This window comes from Procambarus clarkii, unplaced genomic scaffold (genome assembly GCF_040958095.1).
Source record: "Procambarus clarkii isolate CNS0578487 unplaced genomic scaffold, FALCON_Pclarkii_2.0 HiC_scaffold_107, whole genome shotgun sequence".
Classification (NCBI taxonomy): domain Eukaryota; kingdom Metazoa; phylum Arthropoda; class Malacostraca; order Decapoda; family Cambaridae; genus Procambarus; species Procambarus clarkii.
This window is the reverse complement of record NW_027189140.1, coordinates 632,254-653,313: the sequence shown is the minus strand read 5'-3', so window position 1 is coordinate 653,313 and position 21,060 is coordinate 632,254. Positions and strand designations below refer to the sequence as shown.

At 49.9% G+C, this 21,060-nt stretch overlaps 1 protein-coding gene across 1 annotated transcript in view; it reads left to right on the top strand.

Moving 5' to 3' along the window:
- LOC138360313 (origin recognition complex subunit 3-like) overlaps window positions 1–21,060 on the top strand; it is a 174,876-nt gene that overhangs the window by 47,334 nt on the left and 106,482 nt on the right. Inside the window, exons 5-6 of the mRNA XM_069320232.1 lie at window positions 10,931–11,128; window positions 11,552–11,668. Coding sequence (XP_069176333.1) covers window positions 10,931–11,128; window positions 11,552–11,668 — 315 coding nt within the window. The remainder of the gene's footprint in view (window positions 1–10,930; window positions 11,129–11,551; window positions 11,669–21,060) is intronic.

The window sequence follows — 21,060 nt, the reverse complement described above, 5'->3', positions numbered from 1 at the left end:
AGAGCAAACCACACCGCCGCGAACTCCTGCACAGAGCTGTGGGCCCGATGGAAGAACGGACCCCACCGACCCTGGCCGGCACAGTGAGCACTGGTCACAAAGCCCCAGCCGAGAGACGATGTGTCCGTGAACACATAGAGCGAGGGCTCGGGTAGGCGCCATGGCACTGAACCCCGAAAAACCCGAAGAGGAAGCCGGTGACGCAGCAACCGACGCAAAGCCCCCAGGGTCCGAACCCAGCGATCGCGAGAGAGGCGGAAGGGACGTCCCTGAAGGAACCAGAACAGCCGACGAAGCCAAACCTGACCCAGTGGGTAGACCAGCATCGTGAAGTTCAGGCTCCCGCACAGACCCTCGAGCCCCCCCAGAAACAGGCACAAGCGGGACCACAGCTGCAGAAGAGACTCCGGACGAAGAGACAAGGAAGCGGTCCAAGAGTCCCACACAAGGTAATCCAGCCTACGACTGTAACTCTAAACTTCAGTATAAAACACTCCTTGACATAAGAATGCAAACAATCACTCACCTCTCACTGCGTCTTGCACACTAATGACAACCAAACACTATCAACTCCCTACAAGTAATCCACCAGAACTTCCCTTCCACCTCTGGAAGTTCACTACCCTGATATCTTTAGGTTCTTCCGGGCTTCACTACCAGGATCCTCTGCAGCTCCTCCAGGCTGCTATCATGCAGTTTCCTTGAGCAACTGCGGTGCTTCACCCTTCTGCTAGGGTCCTCCACAGCTCTCTTGGCTGCTACACCATGAAGTTTCCTCGAGCAACTATGGTGCTTCACCACCTCTACAGAAGCACGTGACACTCCTCTTCACTGCTTCTCCTCACAGCTCGAGGTCCTCGCCTCCACTACCTTGGAGTCTCATCAACTACTTCATCTGTGCTGGCTTCGAAGTTCTCAGCAACTTCTTCCCCAAAGACAAACCTGCAACCCATCGACACTCCAATAAAAATGTTTCCCCTTTAACACATAAACAAAAATAATCACACAATATGTTTGCCTTAAACCTCTATCTGTCCTCTACGTACTGTAAGAGTGGACTCCCCCGTTGGGCGGTTCCATGCTCCACCTTGCCCGGTGGGCCTCCTCACTAAGGGAGGGTCCTCCGCCGTCAGGAGCCGGGCTCCCTCAGTTGCCTGCCAGCGCTCAGAGGAGACTGATGTCGCTCCGTGTTCCTCCCTCTTCACTCTCTTATTTCAGGCCTTCTGCCTTATTAAAACATGTCTAACTTATAAATAAACATTGCTACTGTCGCTGGGCACACAACCAACTACAAGCAATCACTATGAACTGGCGTATATCGTGCTTACCACAGATTATCTGGTCGAGGGCGCTCCTCCCTCTGACGAAGCCTGGTCAGGGCGATTCCACAGCCCACGAAAATGTCTCTGGGCGGCTTAATACTCTCCTCGTCGACCAGGACTTGAGACCACAACGTTCCCAGCTCGATTCTACAGCTGGCACGTCTACACACTTCTCTTCTCTTGGAGATATATCACTAGGGATTCCTTTCTGACGGGAGCTCAAACGGAGCGCGGCTTTCCCCCTGCGATGTCTGGCCTCAAGTGAGGTCAAAGCCCTCCAGAAGCGATACTCACGCCTCCAGCAAAATGTCCACATCTCCTAGCCAGTCATTTATCTGTTTTCTTCTTCACTGCCCATAATCTTAAATTGTTCATCATATCCAACCAGCTATTTTGCATCTGTGTTATCGCCTCTATATATCCTAGACCATCTGGTTAGGTCAGGCTTGCTGAATAACTCTCAAGGGGGAGACTCGTTTCTCCTGCAGGCTGAGATCATAACATAGGGCAACACCCGAACACCTAACAGACGCAGACGGGTCACCACGACCCGTGTGAGGCGTGTGAAAATGCGAGGTGCCAGGTTCAAGCCGAACAGAAGACAACGAAAGTGGTAAGCATTTAATGAGAAAGAGTGCTGGGAAGACGGGATACCACGAGCATAGCACTCATCCTGTAATTACACTTAGGTAATTACCTAGGAAAGTAGACCCTGAGTCCCATGCAGCTCAGAGCACAAAATGAACAAAGTCCACACAACAGGCCGGTTAAAAAATATGCCGTGAAACAAATACAAAAATTCAAACAATAGAGAAACAAATGGTCCTCGCAGGACGAAGTTCAAGGATGGCCGGGAGTTAGAAGCACAGGGACCTGTCACTTCTGATGAAGACCCAGAAACACTACACCTGGTGTGTATAACACTTAGTCGGTGACAGTTGACATGGAAGGGTTTATGGAGGGAATACTGGGGCTCCAAGGGCACCTGGGGGAGGGGTTATTGATAGTGATAGATTCAAACTACAATAGTTTCAAATATTTTGACAATATTGAATTGTTTGGGGAGTGGTTTGGCAGTTTCGAGGTTTCCTTTTTTTGTGATTTTTGTTGTTGCCTGTAATGTTTCACAGACCTTCTGGAGGCTTTTTCCGGTGCGGAGTGGCAGAATGTCACTCAATCTCTGCACCTCTATCAGGGGGGGGGGGGGAGGTGCCAGGTTCTAGCTGTGGTCCCCCAGTAGGCCAAACAGTACTTCTGCAACTGATGTGATGTAGTAGCTAAGAACAATCTTAGTGGGATACTTTAGGGAGAGAGACTGTGGCCTCCCGCACAAAGCCTATATGCTCCAAAACAAGCAGCTGCTTATAAAGATTGGTTATCCCGACGAAAATAAGGCAGACAATCTTTACATGGCAAATCACAGCCTAGATACACCCACCCACATGGAACAGCCTGCTGATGAGGAGTGCAAATTTCTAGCAGTTTTCCAGTGTATCTGTGCATATATCATGCTGATAGAGCTACCTCAACTGATGCTCCAGCAGAGAATGACAGTGTATCTGTGCATATATCTTGCTGATAGAGCTACCTCAACTGATGCTCCAGCAGAGAATGACAGTGTATCTGTGCATATATCTTGCTGATAGAGCTACCTCAACTGATGCTCCAGCAGAGAATGACAGTGTATCTGTGCATATATCTTGCTGATAGAGCTACCTCAACTGATGCTCCAGCAGAGAATGACAGTGTATCTGTGCATATATCATGCTGATAGAGCTACCTCAACTGATGCTCCAGCAGAGAATGAGCTTAAGTAGCTTTAGCGACTGCATGTCCTGGGTGACCTCCTTTTTCCTTCACTGTGTGGCTGTAAGGTTAGGGTTAGTGTTAGTACTGTATCACCAAGATGCCTATCTGCTGATCTGAGAGTCAGGCAACCAATTACTTTCTCAAGATCTTAAGATCTTTTCTTGGTGGATGGGCATACCTTTGTCTGTCTTTAGATCTGAAACCTTCATTCAGTAACATACAAGTTATCTAGTTGTCCGCCTGGTTGTGCTTCCTGGGGTTGAGCTTGGCTCTTTTGTCCTGCCTCTTCCCTGTCGGTTCCCTGACATCTACTGGGCTCTGTCATGTCTGCACTTGCAGCTGTGTGTGGGGTCAGCCTACACCACTTCCCTTCCTCGTGCATTCCATTTGTTTACTACTCTGCCACTGGAATGTTTTTCCTTGCGTTTCCTTGGCTCCTTTGGGCGCTCCTTCCACCTGTGTTGCATGGTGCCTGTGCGCTTGTGTTCATTAATCTGTCTTCGTTGCTTGTACCCCTCGGTTCGGGTATTAGTCTGGTGGCGAACCTTTGCACCCTCTTCAGTTTGGTTTGTTGAGACAGGGCCTGCGACTCTGTGTTGTTGGCATGACTTGTTGGGACACGGTCTGCAGCTCTGTGGGTTGGTCATTTTCCCTTTCGTTCCCGATTTGTTGCATGCCTTCTTCGTTCCTCATCTTCCTGCTTCGCTCTTGTCCCTGGCCACAGGAGCTGTTTTACTGCTTCTTCAATTTTTTCCTTCTCCTTGGCCACTTGTGCATAGGTGAGTTGCATATCTTCCTTGCACTGTTCTATTCCCTGTGTAACTTCCTCCATCTGTGCTGACAAAAGCTGTTTCTCCTGTTGAATATCCTTATCTAACCTATTGTAGTCATTTATGTTTAAATTTAATTTAACTTCTTCCATAGCTATTTTTAAGAGTTAATTTTCTTCCATGGCTTTGCAATTTATTTCCAATTGATTCTTATCCTTGCACAAGTCTTTCACTAAACCCTCAAGACACACAACTTTGCTATTTAAATGGTCATTACTTTCTTTCAATTTACTAATTATTTCTACATGAGAGATCACTATAGTATCTAATTTTACCAACTTGTTGTATAGACTGGTTATATCAATTCTTTCTTCATTGAATCCAGCAAAATCAAGATCTGTTTTGTATTTCCTCTTGCCGGCGGCCATCTTGAATGTTCTTCCCTGCACTGTAAACACTAGGGCAACTTTTTCTCATCCAATTTTTCACTTCCCTTGGCACATTTCTGTTATCTCACCTATTTTTCAAAAGCACTATACCCTTATGTTCTCTGGGACACCACTCACTATCATCATCCTGTACTACAATCCTTAGGATTGTTGAAATATGCTGGAGCTCCTCTTGTCTGCCTCTTGGGAAAGAACTTGGGATAAGACTGGTGTGGATCTCCCAGGTCGTCTGCCGTGTTATTGAGGCTAGCCAGCCAGCCAGCATTCTATCCCCGTGCCCATGACGTTCGTGGATTCGCTGCTCTTGCTGCCGTCTTGGCGGCATGTCCTGGGTGACATTCGGGCACGGGGCTTTTGGCGGTCGTACAGGGGCCTGGCTGCTCGATATCTTGTGGTCGTTCCCGTGCCCATTCGGGCCTGTGTCGTCTTGGGTTAGCAGTTGCAGCCAGTTGTCTCGACTTCGAGTTGGGGAGTGTGCGGCGACCGCCTCCCAGGTACGTCCCTCTTCTTTTCTCTGTGGGTAGTTAGCTCCAGGGGGCTGAAGGGGCTCCCTCCGGAAAACCAGCGTTGAATGTAATGAAACGCCATTTTCTGGGTGAGACCCGGAGGCTCCCCAGCATCCCTCCCTCCCTCCGGTCGGAAGTTTTTCGCATTTTTTGACATCCAGCCTCAGAACTGAGGGTGGATAGCCGGCGTGAGAGGTCTGGGGCTGCCCCTTCCCCCTCCCGGGGAGGGAGAAGCTGCGCAGACAGTGGCGCTGCGATGTGTGACGTCATGATCATTTGCTTGTTTCTTTTAGGGGAATTCTATCCACTTCTTCGGCTTGTGATAGCAATTTTCACCAGAATAGGGGTTTGTTTTGGGGTGCTTACCTTTCTGGGTGCCTGATCCGGTCAATGGCAGACATAGAGTGCTTCCAACCACACGGGGGTTTCTATAGGCCATTGCTCCCCTTGCCTCTCTGAGGGGGCCAGGTTCTGCTCGTGATCCCCGGTAGGCCTAAGAACTCCATGCACATGACTGATGCCAAAGTCTAACATTAGGATTTCAGCCTGGGATAGCTCCGGGGAGCCGACCGGGCTCCCCCCAGAAAATCATTTTTGCGAATCCATCTGAGAGTTGATCTTATTTGAGAGGAAATATTCATATTTTAAAGATAGTTTTTTGGTCGACACTCTCCTAATCGATGGGAACTGTGACCTTTTGAAGATCAATGTTAATTTTATTTAGATATTGTAATAAAAGAAGTTTATTACAGTATTTGTTACCGTATGACAGTTTTCTATTTCATCACGAAGACAAAAATATTAGCTACACTTTGGCATAAATATAACTGAAGCAAAGCAGAGATATATGCATTTTTATAGTTGATGTCTAGCTCAGGGAGTGTGAAGCCCTGCACACAGCCAATCAATTGTGTACTTAATTTGCATATATGCTAATTAACCTTAAAGGTCTGTCAGAAGAAAGACGCATGTAGACTTTAATGTGATTACATTTCAACAAATACTGAATTAGCTCTCTAGTCTAGACTATATGGAAAGGACAAACGGGGGGTCCGGGTGGGCCTGTCATACGGATCAAAGGACATTTCACCGGTAAAGTCCAAAAGTGAACGTTTCCAAAAGTGTTTATACCACAACCAACATAATTTGAATTTCCACACATTATTATTAGTGTTTGGGGCTGGGTGGATGGTTAGCCGCCTGACTGGTAGGTGGGCAGGCACGCAGGTAGGTGGGCAGGCACACAGGTAGGTGGGCAGGCACACAGGTAGGTGGGCAGGTTCACATGGGTGGGTGGCCAGGCAGACTGGATGAGTTGATGGCAGGCAGATGGGCTTGGTAGTTGGCAGATGAGTGGGTAGGCAGTTGGGTGGGTGTGTGGGCAGGCAGGCCAACAGGCGGCCGAAAAACCGAACGGTAGAACGGACCAGCAGAGGCAGGTCCCGAGGAGCCTGTGGAAGGTGGCCCCAAGTCCCAAGGGCATTACTTACAGGGCACCTAGGGAAGGCAGCCCTAGGCGCATTCAGCCCGAGTACTGAAGATAATTCCTGGCTCTCAGACCCACAGAAAACAAACACCACACGCAAAGCACAGTGCTGTAGCGACACTGGAGCCAGAGCACACGACCATCGCCTATAGCATCAGCCTCAAGAACTGGGGTGTGGGTAGCCAGCGTGAAGGGTCTGGGGATCCCCCTTCTCCCTCCCAGGGAGGGGGGAGCTGCGCAGACAGCGGCACGGCGACGTGTGACGTCACACTAGTTTACTCGTTTTCTGTTGGGGAGGTCTGTCCACTAGTTCAGCTTTTGGAAGCAATTTTAGCCAGAATAGGAGTTTGTTTTGGGGCGCTTACCTTTCTGGGTGCCTGTTCCAGTCGATGGCAGACATAGAGTGCTTCCAACCACACGGGGGTTTCTATAAGCCATTGCTCCCCTTGCCTCTGAGGGGGCCAGGTTCTGGCTCGTGGTCCCCGGTAGGCCCTAGAACTCCATACACATGACTGATGCCAAAGTCTGACATTAGCATATCAGCCTGGTAGTTTGTTTTATTGAGCCCCTACGGGAAGCCGTAGGGGCTCCCCCAGAAAATGGTGTTTCATTACATTCAATGTTGTTGTTTTTTCATTTGTCTTATAGCAAAAGGTTCATTCGGTGTTCGGCAGGTAGGCTGCTCCATGTTTCTTAAAAAAAAAAAAAAAAAAGTTGAAACAAATTGCAAAATGAACAAATGCCATAAAGGTTCGTTCAGTGTTTGTTGGGTACACTGCTCCATTATGACAATCTTTCTTTGTTTCAAATGTGTTCCATTTGTTTTGTATTTTTCATTTACGTCTCAATAATGGAGCAGCCTACCCTACAAACACTGAATGAACTTTTATGGCATTTATACATTTTGCAAATTGTTTCAACTGTTTTTTCTGGGGGTTCTGGGGGTTTTTCTGGAACCCTTACGGTTCCCCGGAGCTTACTAAGCTGATATGCTAATGTCAGATTTTGGCATCAGTCATGTGTATGGAGTTCTAGGGCCTACCGGAGACCACGAGCCAGAACCTGGCCCCCTCAGAGGCAAGGGGAGCAATGGCCTATAGAAACCCCCGTGTGGTTGAAAGCATTCTATGTCTGCCGTCGACCGGGTTAGGCACCCAGAAAGGTAAGCGTTCCAAAACAAACCTTGATTCTGGTGAAAATTGCAACCAAAAGCCGAATGAATGGATAGAACTCCTCAAACAAAAATGAGCAAACTAGTATGACGTCACCTGTCGCCGCACCGTCGTCTGCACAGCTCCCACCGCCACAGGAGGGGGAAGGGGAAGCCCCAGATCCCCCACGCCGGCATTGCACACACTAATTCTCGAGGCTGATGTTTTAGGCAGCGGTTGTGTACTCTGGCTCCAGACTTTTGCAGAGCTTTGCTTTGTGTGTGGACGTCTGTTCTCCAGGGTTGCGAGAGCCAGGAGTTCCTCTTCAGTACTCGGGCTGCATGCGCCTAGGGTTACCTTCCCTAGGTGCCCTGTAAGTACTACCCTTGGTGCTTGGGGTTACCTTCTACAAGTTCCTTGGGTCCTGCCTCTGCTGGGCTGTTTCAATGCTCGGTTTTTTGGCCTCCCTTTGGGTGCTTGGGTGTTTTGTCTCCCCTAGTTTACCTTAGGGTAAGAGGCAGTTTTGCACTGGTGGGGCGCAGGGTGCTGTGCAGCTTGTTGTCACCAATCACAGCGGCCGGCTCTGTTGGGGTACGTTGTCCTCTTGCGGGGTTTTGTTTTTATTTTTATTTTTGCCTGGGTAGGGGGTTCTGCCCTACTTACCACTGGTGTTTGGCCTCATCCAGATGCTCGGTGGTGCCCCCTGCTAGGTCCCTGTGAGTGTACACGTCCCTGGGGTTCAGCTGTAGGCAGTTGTTTGGTAGTTTTGGGCGCCGGTTAGCCGTACCCTGCCTGGGCTTACCTGAGCATGAGTCCTCTTCAAGTAAACGCTCAGGATCCTGGGAATCCCCTAGGGGTCGTGTGGGTGTGATGGATGTGACCCCGGAGTCCCCCCTTGCTTCATGCGAGTTTGAGGGTTGCTCGTCCCCTTGTCTCAGGGTGACCCTCACTGTTTTTTGCCTCCGTCGTGCAGTCTGTTGTGTCGGTGAGACTTTCAACCCAGAGTCCTGTGCGTTTTGCTGGTGACTCAATTTACCCAATCTTTGGATGATCATCTTCGGGTACAGGCAGCGCAAGCGTTGCATGCTAGGTTTCGGTTGCTGCAACCCTCTAGGTTGGTTGCTCACCCAGATGCCCCGCAGCTGCCCCGTTTTGCTTATCGGGACCCGGACATTAGGGGAGAGGTCTCTTCGACCCTGGTTCAGTCCGCACCTCCTCATCCTTACCCTTCTGTTGTTCGTTCTGGTCCCCCCTCCCCTGCTTCCGGCCCCGAAACGTTTGAGGGTTTCGGGGTCGGGGCAGGGGCTAGTTGGTTTTGAGACTCGGGCAGCCTTGGGGAATGCCCCTTCTGGTGTGGCGACGGAGGCATTCGAGTCTCCTCCCCCAGCCAAAGCCTCCGGGACTGACCAGTGGGCCCCCTTCTTTCCGGCTTCGTCGGCTGCGCCGGCCTTGTCTGGTGGGGGCGACCTTGAGCACCTCATTGAGTGCTTGTTTGCTCCTGCCCTTCCCCAGGATGTTGGTGTCGTTCAGCTCCATGTGCCAATTCCCTCCCTTTCGGCGGCCCTGGTGGCTGAGGACTTGCGCGCCCAGAGCCTGTTGGCTTCAACCTTACGTTTCTTTTCCATCCTCGAGCTGTCTTCGGACTGGCTCTCGGAGGATGTGGGAGCGCTTGGGGCTGTAACTGGTTCTGGCGCCTTGGCCTCCGTGGCCCGCTCGTCGGCCGCCTTGTTGAAGCTTTTCTCGCCGATATTGCGGGATGCGGTTGCGCTGTTTTATGCTTCCCGGCTCGTGTGTCGGCAGGCGGTGCTTGCCTCCTTTGTGGAATCTGCATGGGCCTTGGCTCTTTGGATGTCTTCGTCCATTTAGTCCTCTCCTGTTTGAGGCTTTGGCTGTTGCGTAGTATATTCAGGCCTGCTTAGGCTTCTTGCTGTCCTATGTCAGACTTGTTGGTTCTCCGGGGATCCCATGGTGGGCCTTCCCGGAAGGGTCATGCCATGGGCTCAGGGTTCCTCTCGCCGTGTTAGGCCACTGGTGTCGAGTTCGGGTTCAGCCCCTCCTTTGGACCCGCTTTCGTCTGGTCGGTGCGGTGTTCGCTCTGTGCGATGTTCTGGGTCTCGTAAGGGGCACCGGCCCTTTCGCGGTTCACCCCATTGACTGAGGGGGGGAGGCTAGCACTGTTCGCTCGCGCCTGGTTCCACGATTCGTGGGCATTTCAGGTCGTTTCGCATGGCCTCCGGTGGCGTTGGGTGGCTCCACCTCCTTCAGGAGGTTCAGGGCTGGCAGGGCAGGCCTCTTTCCCTACGCTCTGTCGAGTCGTCATGGAGTGGGTTCGCTTGGTGTGGTCGAAACGACGACGTCCCTCAGATGGGTTTCCCATCTAGTTTCCGGTCCCGAAACGGGACTGCGCGGACCTGAAGTTCATTCTGGACTTGTCCCGTCTGAACCTCTGGGTTCCATTCGCCCCTCCTTTTGGAGGGGCAATGGAATTTGAATTTCCCTGAACCAGGGAATTTGTTAATTTCCAATTTTGTAATTGGATGATGAAATACAGTTCTAAAGAAACTGTTTGTGACCTTTGTGAGATCAAAGCTGGGAAGGGTGCCCATATCTAAAGAAGCTTATCAATAAACAGGAAAAGGTGTAAAGGCATGCAACTAAATGGCTTCCAGAACTGAAATGCAAGAGCAACGTGGAGAGGTTAGAGGCATTAAATATGCCTAAGCTTGATGATAGAAGAAAAAGAGGCGATATGATCAATGCATACAAAATAGTAATAGAATTGACAAAATTGATAAAGAAGGTTTCTTGATACCTGGAACTTGAAGAACAAAAGGTCATAGAGTTGATCTAACTAAACAAAGCTGCAAAAAAATATTAGAAAATTCACTTTTGCAAACAGAGTGGTAGACGGTTGGAATAAGTAAAGTTAGAAGGTTGTGGAGGTTAAAACCATCTGCAGTTTAAGAGAGATATTCTGTATATTCAAAGAGTTCTGGGCCCAGCAAGAAATTGGCATTTCATTACACTCAACGCTTGTTTTATTATTCCACTCAAGATCTTGTATGTTAGCATGTTCCCTGTTTCTTCTTCCCTCTAAGGTTGCGAGGCTCAGTTCTCTCAATCTGTCCTCATAGCTGAAGCCTCTTTAATTCTGGTACTAATGTAGTTGCAAACCTCTCGCCTTGCTCAAGTTTCTGTTTATACTTGCCAAGGTGTGAGTTCCATGCTGGAGCTGGGAGTGCACCTGTGCCAACCAGGTGATTTCCATGTGTGTGAGCGTTGTCTGATCTCTTGTTACAAGATGTGGTCAATTTCTATAAGTACTGTAAATGTTTCAGATAACTATATTATTATAGTTGAAAAGCAATGCAGTGCCGACTCTGTGTTTAATTAAGTTCATAAATATTCGGTACGGTATATATCTTATGTTATTTCAGCTATGTATGATTCAACATTTCCTTGGTAACTCATCGGCCTTCTTATGCTGTCCTGCCTCTGAAAGAGCTTCACGTATAAAGGCCATGCCACCAGCTCAGTTAGACATCATCCATAAATTACCGTCGTTCAGATCCTACGTTGAAAGCCGTCTTCCAAAGGAACAAACAGCTCTTCTCCTTGATGAAAAAACATCCAAGGTATGATGAACATTTATACTTTTCAGTGTGCAAAAAAAGAATTAATAGACTATATGCAGACTAGGAGTCACAATAACGTGGCTGAAATATGTTGACCAAACCACACACTAGAAAGTGAAGGGACGACGACGTTTCGGTTCGTCCTGGACCATTCTCAAGTCGATTGGCTAAGTGATCCTCAGTTAATGATGAATAGAAACTGTAACCCATCCCAGATAATTAAACTGCTTAACCATTTCCATCAAGTCACCATTCACATATATTTTACTGGCAATTTCCTTCTCTCTCCCACACAATTAACTTTATTAAGTCTGTTAAGTCTCCCAGTGCAAACATTAATAAAATATATTTAATATTTAAAAATGCTGCAGTTTTGTTTTTTCCTTTATAAGTATTAGTTCTGATCAAAATTATTGTCTCTAGGCTGCAGTGCGCACGCTGATGAACGAACTGGACTCGTGGCATGGTCGTTTCTGCTGCCTTGTTAAAGTGGTCCATGCGCTCACAAGTTCACTACCAAGCACTCCTCTAGGTCGACAGGTAAGAATTGTGCATGACAATCATTGAATGTTCTTTAAAAATAATTCAGGCAAATTGTCAAAGGTAACTTTGAAAAGGTTCATTGTTGTTTTGTTTATTTTCCCTGTTCCCTGCCGACAACAAAGGAACTTGAGCTTGTAGCTGCATGACACCCCCATCCCAAGGAAAAGGAGGAATGTCCAATTTATTGAGGAGTACAAAGGAAGCACCCCGCAAAAACACCTGAAACACAGACAACACCTCGTGCCAATGAAGCGGTCAGGTACGTGAGAAGCTGCGCCAGACCTCAAGCGATTGTCCGCCAGCCAGGACTCTTGACACCTCATAATGTATCCAATATTGGGAAGTGGTCCAAACTCCGTCTGAGAGGCATACACGAGGTCCCCCAGGAGGTACATAAATAATGCCTCCAGAGTCACTGTGGGAGGGATTCAACAGGACAGAAACCTCCAGAAAGACGATCCTGATGGAGCCAAAGGCACACTGAACTGAACCCTAGGTGGAGTGGCATCCAAATCATCTTAATTCAGGGTGGGAGGGGAAACAAAAACCCCACCCTCTGCAAATGGAGCCCCACCTGGTCAACCCTGGCCTCGGGCCGGGCTTGAGAAGTAGAAGAACTCTCAGAACTCTTATCAAGCAGGTACCTCAGAGGACACCAAGGGCCTCAAAGGGAAATCAAGGGCGAAACTCACTCATCCCACACCCCTAAAGCCACAGAGGAGGGCCCCAGGGCAGAGTCAGCATCCTAGCCTACCACTCAGGACAGATAAGTGGAATCCAAGAAATAGGCCTCAAAGGAATAAGGTGCTGGCTGAATAGGGCCAGTAGCCTCGGCAAGACTAGCCAACTCAACTGTCTCCACACCTGCATTGGAATAGGCAACTCCCAGAGCAGACTAAGCCACAACCCAAACTAAATCCTGCCCTGAACCCGAAACCCTCAGATGTAGGATTGGAAGCAAGGGGTGGGGGGGGGGGGGGTGGATCAGAAGAAGGGTGAACCATGCACACTGAGGAAGGAAGAGGAGGAGCGGACAGAACCAAGGTCGAGATGACCAACGCCTCCAATTCCAGGTCTCTAAATACCAACCAGGGTAGTTTTGGGTTAGCTCTGGGGCATCTAACTGGGTACACAACCTAGACTGCTGAAACCTAGAAAATTTGTAAAGTTGTTGCTGCCTGAAAACCTGAATCTCATCAAGAGGGTCCGAAAGAGTAGTCACATGAGGAGAACAAACCTCACTAGACTCGGGGTCAAAGGTGTCAGCAACCCAACCAGCAGCATGGCGGAGGCAGGAGGAATGAATGTTCCCACGTGGCACGGAACATACAACCTTCAAACTCTCATGAAGTGAGAGTAAGTTTGGGGAGAATATCCATAAGGAACACCAAACCTGCAAGGGATTACCAGGGCCCGAAGGAATTGACCAAGAGGGACACGCAGGCACTGGGATGCTACGCGGGTCATAAAAAAATTCGCTGCTGAATCTATACCAACAGAGCCATCACTTTTAGAAAGGTGTTGGTGTTTCACAATGCAAAAGTAAACTAGAACCAAGGATAGAAATGGCATAGTAGGCTGGATAATGCCAACCTCGGTGCACTAATATGTATCATGTGAATATCTAATGCACCACAAGCCAGCGAACACCGTGCCCTACTCGAGTAAAGACAGGAAATCTAAGTGCTAACTTGCCCTGGGCAAGAACTACCACAAGCAAGGAAGTGATGCACAAACACCCCTGGGAAGAGAACCCAGGGCACAAGTGCACAAGGGCAGCACTAGGAACAGTGGAGATAATCATGTGCACATGCAGCTCCCAGCATTCTAAAGTCCAGGCACATGCTACACTGAATGGCAAGAGACCACCATTTAGCTGAAGCAGGAGACTGGAGCCCAAGCAGTGAGAAGCGACCCGATACATTACACACATCAACATAGAGCTGAGGGCTCTATATATCACTGGCTGACCGCGCGCACTATCACCTCCCTCCGACCAGTCGAGTGCGGAGGTGGAACAAATGAGCTGGCACTTGTCTTGAAACTTTTTAATTGTTTACATTGTTAGGGAGTTCTTCTGGTGGTGTACGAGACTACAGTATCTTCTTTAGCTAGCTGTGGTTTGTTTTTGTCTTGCTGACTTTCTGGGGTGCATTTGCCAGTGCTAGTATGAGTGAATAGATAAATGCCACTGCTCCCTGTTCCTCTGTGAGTGAGGGGAGGAGGGTGTAGGTTCTTGCTCTTGGTCCCAGGTAGGCCAGATAGAACTCTGCAGGTGATGTGATCCAGTAGATGGTACACTATCAGTGATTATAGCATCAGGTACTTACAAGAGGCACCAACCAGAAATGTTTTATTTCTTATATCAAATGCATTTCTGCAACAATTTGCAATGTGACAAAACATTTTGTTCTGGGTAGCAGTCTATCACTAGAAAGAAAATAAAAAAATCTTTATTGAAACTACAGTACTTAATGTCTTTTATATATGTGTTGTATTTTGTATTTTTTAAACAGTTTGAATAACTTTACAGGTAAGAGAGGTCTTAACAACCTGCTTGTCACAAAATTTGGTTGAGACAGAAGAATTCAAGGAAGCTGACAAGATGCTAAGGCTTATATGGCTCGTGAAGAACTGCTTCCCATCCTAACAAATATATTGGATATATTATGAGGTAAGAAACTACACCTCAATGAATTAGCCAATGCCCAATGATATACTATAGGATAGTCTGCGCTTTGGTTCAGTGTAGCTTGAGAGACATGCAAGGACGGAATAAACACACACACTTGAATGGAGCATTCACTAAAACAGAGACCAACTGCCACTTAGCTGTAAGTGACTGGAAGAGTTCCCTTGGTGTAGCCTCCAATAATATTAATTTAAAATATTAAATTTGAAGACATTTTTCTGTGGGGAGCCCCTACGGCTCCCTGGGGCTTATCGGGCTACTGTACATTATATTAGACCGGGACATTAGCTAAGGAGTTCAGACCTACCAGGGACCAGCGCCAGAACCTGGCCCCTTCAGAGAGGTTTCAGGGAGCAATGGCCCTGGAAAACCCCCTTATGGTTGGGGGTTTTCCTTATCTGCCATCGACCGGGGTTAGGCACCCAGAAAGGTAGGCATAACAAAACAAACCCCACATGGTAAAAAACTAAAACAAAAAAACGAACAGAGAGGTAGAAACTCCCTACAATCCCAAGGAAACAAGCAAACATCACACGTTACTGCCGCGCCGATCATCCGCGATCATCCCTCATCACCCCCAGGAGGGGGAGGGGGGCCCCGGACCTCACTGCGCCGGCTGCCTAGCATCAGTTCGTAAGCTAATGTCAACCGGGATAGACGCTTCTCTGGCCTCAGTTTCCTAGACGGTATTTACCTTGTGTGGCGTTCACTGCTGTGTGTTGTGTTGTGCGGTGGCCAGGTGTTCCTCATCAGTATCAGGGCTGCATGCGCTTAGGAGCTTCCTTCCCTAAGCGCCCTGTGAGTACTGCCCCTGCGTGACAGGGTTATCTTCCCTGGGATGTTCGGGAACCATTCCCATAGAGGTTCTTACTGCTCGGCATTTGCCTCGCCCTTGGGACCAGCTGGGGCTTGGGGCCCTTGTTTGGCCCTGGGTAGGGACTGGTATTGTGCTGGTTAGGGCGTCAAGGTGTTGTGCGACCTGCCACCTAAGCGGTGACCGGTTCCTGTTGCCTCTGGAGACAGTGTGCTTTTGCGGGTTTTTTCTTATGTTTTTATTTTCATTTGCCTGGTGGGGGTCTGCCTAGTGTGGCTATAGTTCTACTGGTAGTGTTTGGTGGCCCTCTGCTAGGCCCCGTGATTGTACACGTCGCAGGGGTTTTCAGTGTTGTCCTCTACCCCCTTGTTATTTTTGGGTTTTTAACCGGTTAGCAACACCTTGCCCGGGCTTCCCGTAGTTGTTACCCCTGCGGGCCCTGGAAACCTCTGTCAAGGCTCGGTGGACCATTGATTGTGTCTTCTGGGTTCCAACCCGTCTTATACGGGATCGTTGGTTGCTGTGTCCTTGTCTCCGGGTGACAGTCGCCACTTTTACCTCCGTCATGTTGCCTGTTGGGTCACTGACACCTTGACCCGTAGTCTTGCGAGAGATATTCTCTGCTTGTTCTCCAGTACTCTCCTGATGTTATTACTGTTCAGAGTACAGGCGGCATCCGTGTTGCAAGCTAGGTTAGGTTGCTGCAACACGCTAGGTTGGTTCCCACCCGGATGCCCCGAGGCCGCCCCGTTTTGGTTAGGTGCTGTTTGCCCCTTTCCCTCCCTGTTCCCGGCTCCGGACTGTCTGCGGGTTTCGGGGTCGGGGCGGGATTTAGTTGGGGCTGAGACTCGGGCGGTTTCGGGGGCTGCCCCGTTCGGGTTGGGGACGGAGGTTTTCGAGCCTGTTCCTCCTGCCAAGGCTTCTAGGTCTTACCAGCGGCCCTTTCTTGCTGCCTTTCCCATGGACTCTTCCTTTTCTTTAAGGGCGGAGGACTTGGAGGACGGCTCTGCCCCGGGGCCTCTGTTGTGGGTTCCCGGGGCTGTGGGGGATGCCTGCTAGCAGTTCTGGGGCTGTTTGCCCCTGCCTGGGTTTTCTGCTTCTGGGCAGAGTTTTTCGCCCATCCAGTCTGCTTGCTTCCCACTTTTGCTGGCGTTTTTCGTGTGTTTTGCATCGATCACAGCCCTCTGTTCTGGTGGCCATATTCTTCTGCCGGTTTCCTGACGTGGCCACCAGGGCGGCGTTGCGGCTTGTTTACATGTGCCTGGGTGTGCGAGCGAGCGTCTTGGGTGAGTTTTTTTTCACCTTTTTCAGGGGTTTTGTTCTCCTGTTGTCGTTTCTTTGCTTTTCTGGTGTTTTCTGCCAGTCTTCTGTTCCTCTGGGAATGTTTGAGTGTTGATTTTACACCAGGGTTTCCGTTATGTCTGTTTTGGGTCTGGGCCCTAGGGTTTAGGCTCAGTGTCCCTGTCTGTTATGCTTGCTCCCACACCTTGTCCCTCGGTTTTCGGTCTGTTTTGACCATTTCCCTGGGGGTTCTGTCTGAGGGCTGTGCTTTGCCTTTCTGTGGTGTATCTCTGCCAGTAAATGTGGTGGTTTGGGCTCCCCCTGGTTTAATTCTGGGTTCCTTTGGGTTCTTTGGTTTCGTTCTGGAGGTTTCTTCCTCTTGGGTCCCCCTTTGTGGGTTCAGGGGGCTTTGTTTCCTCGTATGTGACCCGGTTCTGCCTTCTGGGGTTCCGGGGTCTTCCTGTCTTGCAGACTGATCTTTTTGGATCTTGGCACATGTTGCGGTTGTGCTGGGACTTTGGGTTTTGTTGTCGAGGTGGGCCTTTTGATGCAGTTTTGTGCCTTCTTTGCCTGGCCGGTGTGGTGCTCTCTGCTCACTGGTCGGCGGCTTGTGATTTTCTTTTCACGTGTATGTGTACACATGTGCATGTGTACACTGTGTGTGTGTATGTATATGTGTATGTGTATTTGTATGTATATATGTGTATGTACATAATATATATGTATACATGTGTATATATACTTTTTCTTCGGGAAGGGACTCTATTCCCTTCGCTGTTGACGGGGAGCTGGGGAAGCAGCTTGCTCTGTTGGCTCTCGCATGGTCCCACAGTTAGTGGGCGCTTTTGGTTGTCTTTCCGGCCTCTGGTGGTGGCGGCGGCGGACGGCTTCTTCCCCTTTGGGGGGGGGGGGGTTCAGGGCTGGCTGGGTGGGTTTCTTCCCCTGCGCTTCATCATGTTATCTTAGTGGGTGCGTTGGACGTGGTCGATCCGCCCTTATCCTTCTGGGGTTCCCGTCTGCTCTATACAGACACGGGCCTGGTGAATCTGTGGTTCTTGTGGACTTCAGTCTGCGCCCTGGATTCTATGCCCTCATCGGAGGACTGTTGTCTCCGGTCCAGCTTCTGTTGGGGCCGGGTGCCTGGATGGTGGACCTAGACCTCCAGATCAATTCTTGGCACGTTCCTTTCCAGTTTTCTGGGACTGGCACAGTTGGTGGTGGGGCTTCAGGCTTGCTGCTTTTGTTGCCTTCCCTAGTTTGTAATTGGCACTTGGTGTATTTTGCATCTTTACTGGATCTTAGTGCCCTGTCTGAGTCTGCTTGGGATTCGGTGTCTGGCCTACCTCGACGATTGGCTGGTGTGGGCTCCCGGTCGGTCCTCTTGTCTGCTCGCCAGGGGTGTGGTTTTTTCCAGATCGCCGGGTTTGGTTTCCTGGTGATCTGGAGGCTGTTCCATCTGTTTCTGTCCCGGGTTCGGACCTGGGCCTTGTTTAGGGCTATTGGGCCATTCCTTGTCTTTCCCTCCAGAAGTGTTTCTGCGGCTGTGATCCCGCCTTCGCTGTTCATGAGGGGGTCCCTGGTTGCTCAGCGGTTTCTCGAGCAGTTGTGTGGGAGTCTGAACTTCGACATGCTGGTCTGCCCACAGGGTCGAGTTTGGCTTTGGAGTCTGTTTGGTTCCTTCCGAGACTCCAATTCCACCTCTTGCAATGTTGGGTTCGTTCCTCTGGGGATCTTGTGTTGGTGCTGCGTCACCAGCTTCCTCTTTGGGGTTTTTGGGGTTCTGTGCCTTGGCACCTCCCCGAGCCTTCGCTCGATGTGTTAAGGACGGGTCATATCTCAGCTGGGGCTTTGTGACCAGTGCTCACCAGGTCGGCCAGGGATGGTGGGGTCTGTCCATCCGTCAGGCTCACAGCACGGTTTGGGAGTTCGTGGCTGTCTGGTTTGCGTTTCGGAGGATTCGGGTCACTCGGTGCTATACCATTCAGCTCCATTCGGACTGTTCTCTGGCGGTTCTTTGCCGGAACCACAGGGTTTCTCTTAGGTGTTTGACCTTTGGGGTTGGTCCCTTCGAGTGGCTCGTTTGCTGGATTCTCGGGGTTTGGCTAACTGTGAGGTTCATGTCTGAGGTGTGTCCTTCATCCTGGCGGACAGCCTGTCTCAGTTCATTCCTCTGTTCGCGGATTGGCCAGTCGTCGCCGACTCGTTTCGTTGGCTGTGCCAGACGTATGGACTCCTGGCCATGGACGTCTTCGAGTCGGCGTGGTCTAGGCGTCGCCCATTCTATGTGGCGCCCTTACCCGCCTGCGAGGCATTCACAGTGGATGCCTTTCGGCAGGACTGGTTGAGGTGGGGGTACCTGTTCCTCTTCACCCGGTCCAGCTGTTGCTTCGGGTTTTGGCTCGGTTGCAGCCCATTCCCAAGAGAGTAGTCCTCATGGTCCCTTGGTGGCCAGCCCAGCTTTATTTTCAGACGCTGCTTGATAGGTGTCTGAACCCGGGGCGTTTTCCCGCAGTTCCGCCTCTTTCGGCAGGTCAGACCGGTCCTGTACGTGACTGGTTCGGCCTTCTCCTCGGCTCTTCGTGTCTGGTATTTTGATGCTGGTATCACAATCTCTGTGGTGATCAGGTGGCTTTGTTGATGGTGTCCCACCTGCGAGTTTTGTCTCGGTGACAGTATGATGTTCCTGGTGTTTCTGTGCATCTTTTTCTTGCTCTTCGTAGGTCGTCTTCTCTTTCGCATCGGGTTGTCTTGTCCTTTCTTGGGTTTTCAGGACTACAGTTATTTGATGTGTCTTACTGTCGCCTCGTTTTGTGCGGCGCTGGCGGAGCCACTCCGGCTTGCGTTCGGGGTGGACGTCACATCTGCCCCGTTTTGTACGCTTTCTTGTGTTTTGTTTCACCTTCAGCCTACTCATGCGTCGCCTGCGCTGAACTAGTCCTTGATCAGGGTGTCTTCTTATCTTCTCAGTTTGTGGTAGCCCCTTCGGTTCATGTTTCTGCTCCATGGTACTGGTGGTAGGTTTGTACGTTTGCACCCTTTCTCCGTCCTTCTGGCGACAGTCGAGACGGCTGCTTTCCGGTGGGGTCCTTGGGTTATTGATGCTTGATTGGTTTGGCCGGGGATGCTTTCTGTGTTGTCCGGTTGCGCTTTTTTGCCGTTACCTGCGTACAGTGTTTGGGGATGCGCTTTGGGCTGATCCGGTTCCCCTTGTTCCCTGTTTCAGGCCTCTGGTCTCCCAGGTCGTCCGCATAGTTTTTAAGTCTTCCAGCCTGCGGTCTATCCTTGCGCCCGTGATGTTTGGACGTTTGCAGCTTTTACTGCTGTGATGGTGACGTCTAGGGCTCATTTCGGGCGCAAGGATTTGAGGGTTGCACAGGTTCTTGGCCGCCTGTTCTTTATGCGCGTGTCTGCTCCTGTGCGTTTTTGTTGCCTTGGGTCGCAGGTTGCAGCCTGTGGTCTCGGCTTCACTTTGCAGAGTTTGTGGCGGCCGCCTCCCGGGTCAGCCCTTTCTTTTCCTTCTCTTTGGGTATGAAGCCCCAGGGAGCCATAGGGGCTCCCCACAGAAAACCAGCATTGAATGTAATGAAACGCCATTTTCTGAGTGAGCCCCGGAGGCTCCCTGGAAACCCTCCCTCCTACCGGTACGCGTTTTTTTTTTGTGTTGATTGAAGCTTAGCTTCCGAACTGATGCTAGGCAGCTGGCACGGTGAGGTCCGGGGCTTCCCCCTCTCCCTCTGGGGGTGGGGAGGGCTGCGCAGACGATCGGCGCGGCAGTAAAGTGTGATGTTTGCTTGTTTCCTTGGGATTGTAGGGAGCTTCTACCTCTCTGTTCGGTTTTTTGTTTTAGTTTTTTACCATGTGGGGTTTGTTTTGTTATGCCTTCCTTTCTGGGTGTCTAACCCCGGTCGATGGCAGATAAGGAAAACCCCAACCACAAGGGGTTTTCCAGGGCCATTGCGCCCTGAAACCTCTCTGAAGGGGCCAGGTTCTGGCACTAGTCCCTGGTAGGTCTGAACTCCTTAGCTAATGTCTCGGTCTAATATAACATACATTAGCCCGATAAGCTCCAGGAAGCCTCCGGGGCTCACCCAGAAAATGGTGTTTCATTACATTCAACGCTGGTTTTCTGTGGGGAGCCCTTCCTGCTCCTTGGAGCTATTGGGCTAATATGCGATACATTAGACCAGGGCTCTAGTCAATGGCGTTCAGCCTACTAGGAACCATGAGCCAGAACCTGACCCCCTCAGAGAGGCACAGGGAGTGATGGCCTCTGGAAAAACAACCTGTTGTTAGGGGTGTTCCTTACCTGCCATCAATCGGGGTTAGGCACCCAGAAAGATAGGCATAACAAAACAGATCCCATGTTGGGATTTCTGACTCATGGGATTTTATTATATATTTTTAATTATTAATTAATTGATTTATTTAATGAATTCTAATATATAATTTATAATTAAGTTTATTTATTTATTTCTTATAATAGCTTAGCATATTGCATGTTTAATTGAGTGGACTGTATGAATATGACTTGTGGACTCCCACAAGTAATATCCCTACACAAGTTGGGGGGTTTATTAATTGTAGCCAATCAATTGAGAATTA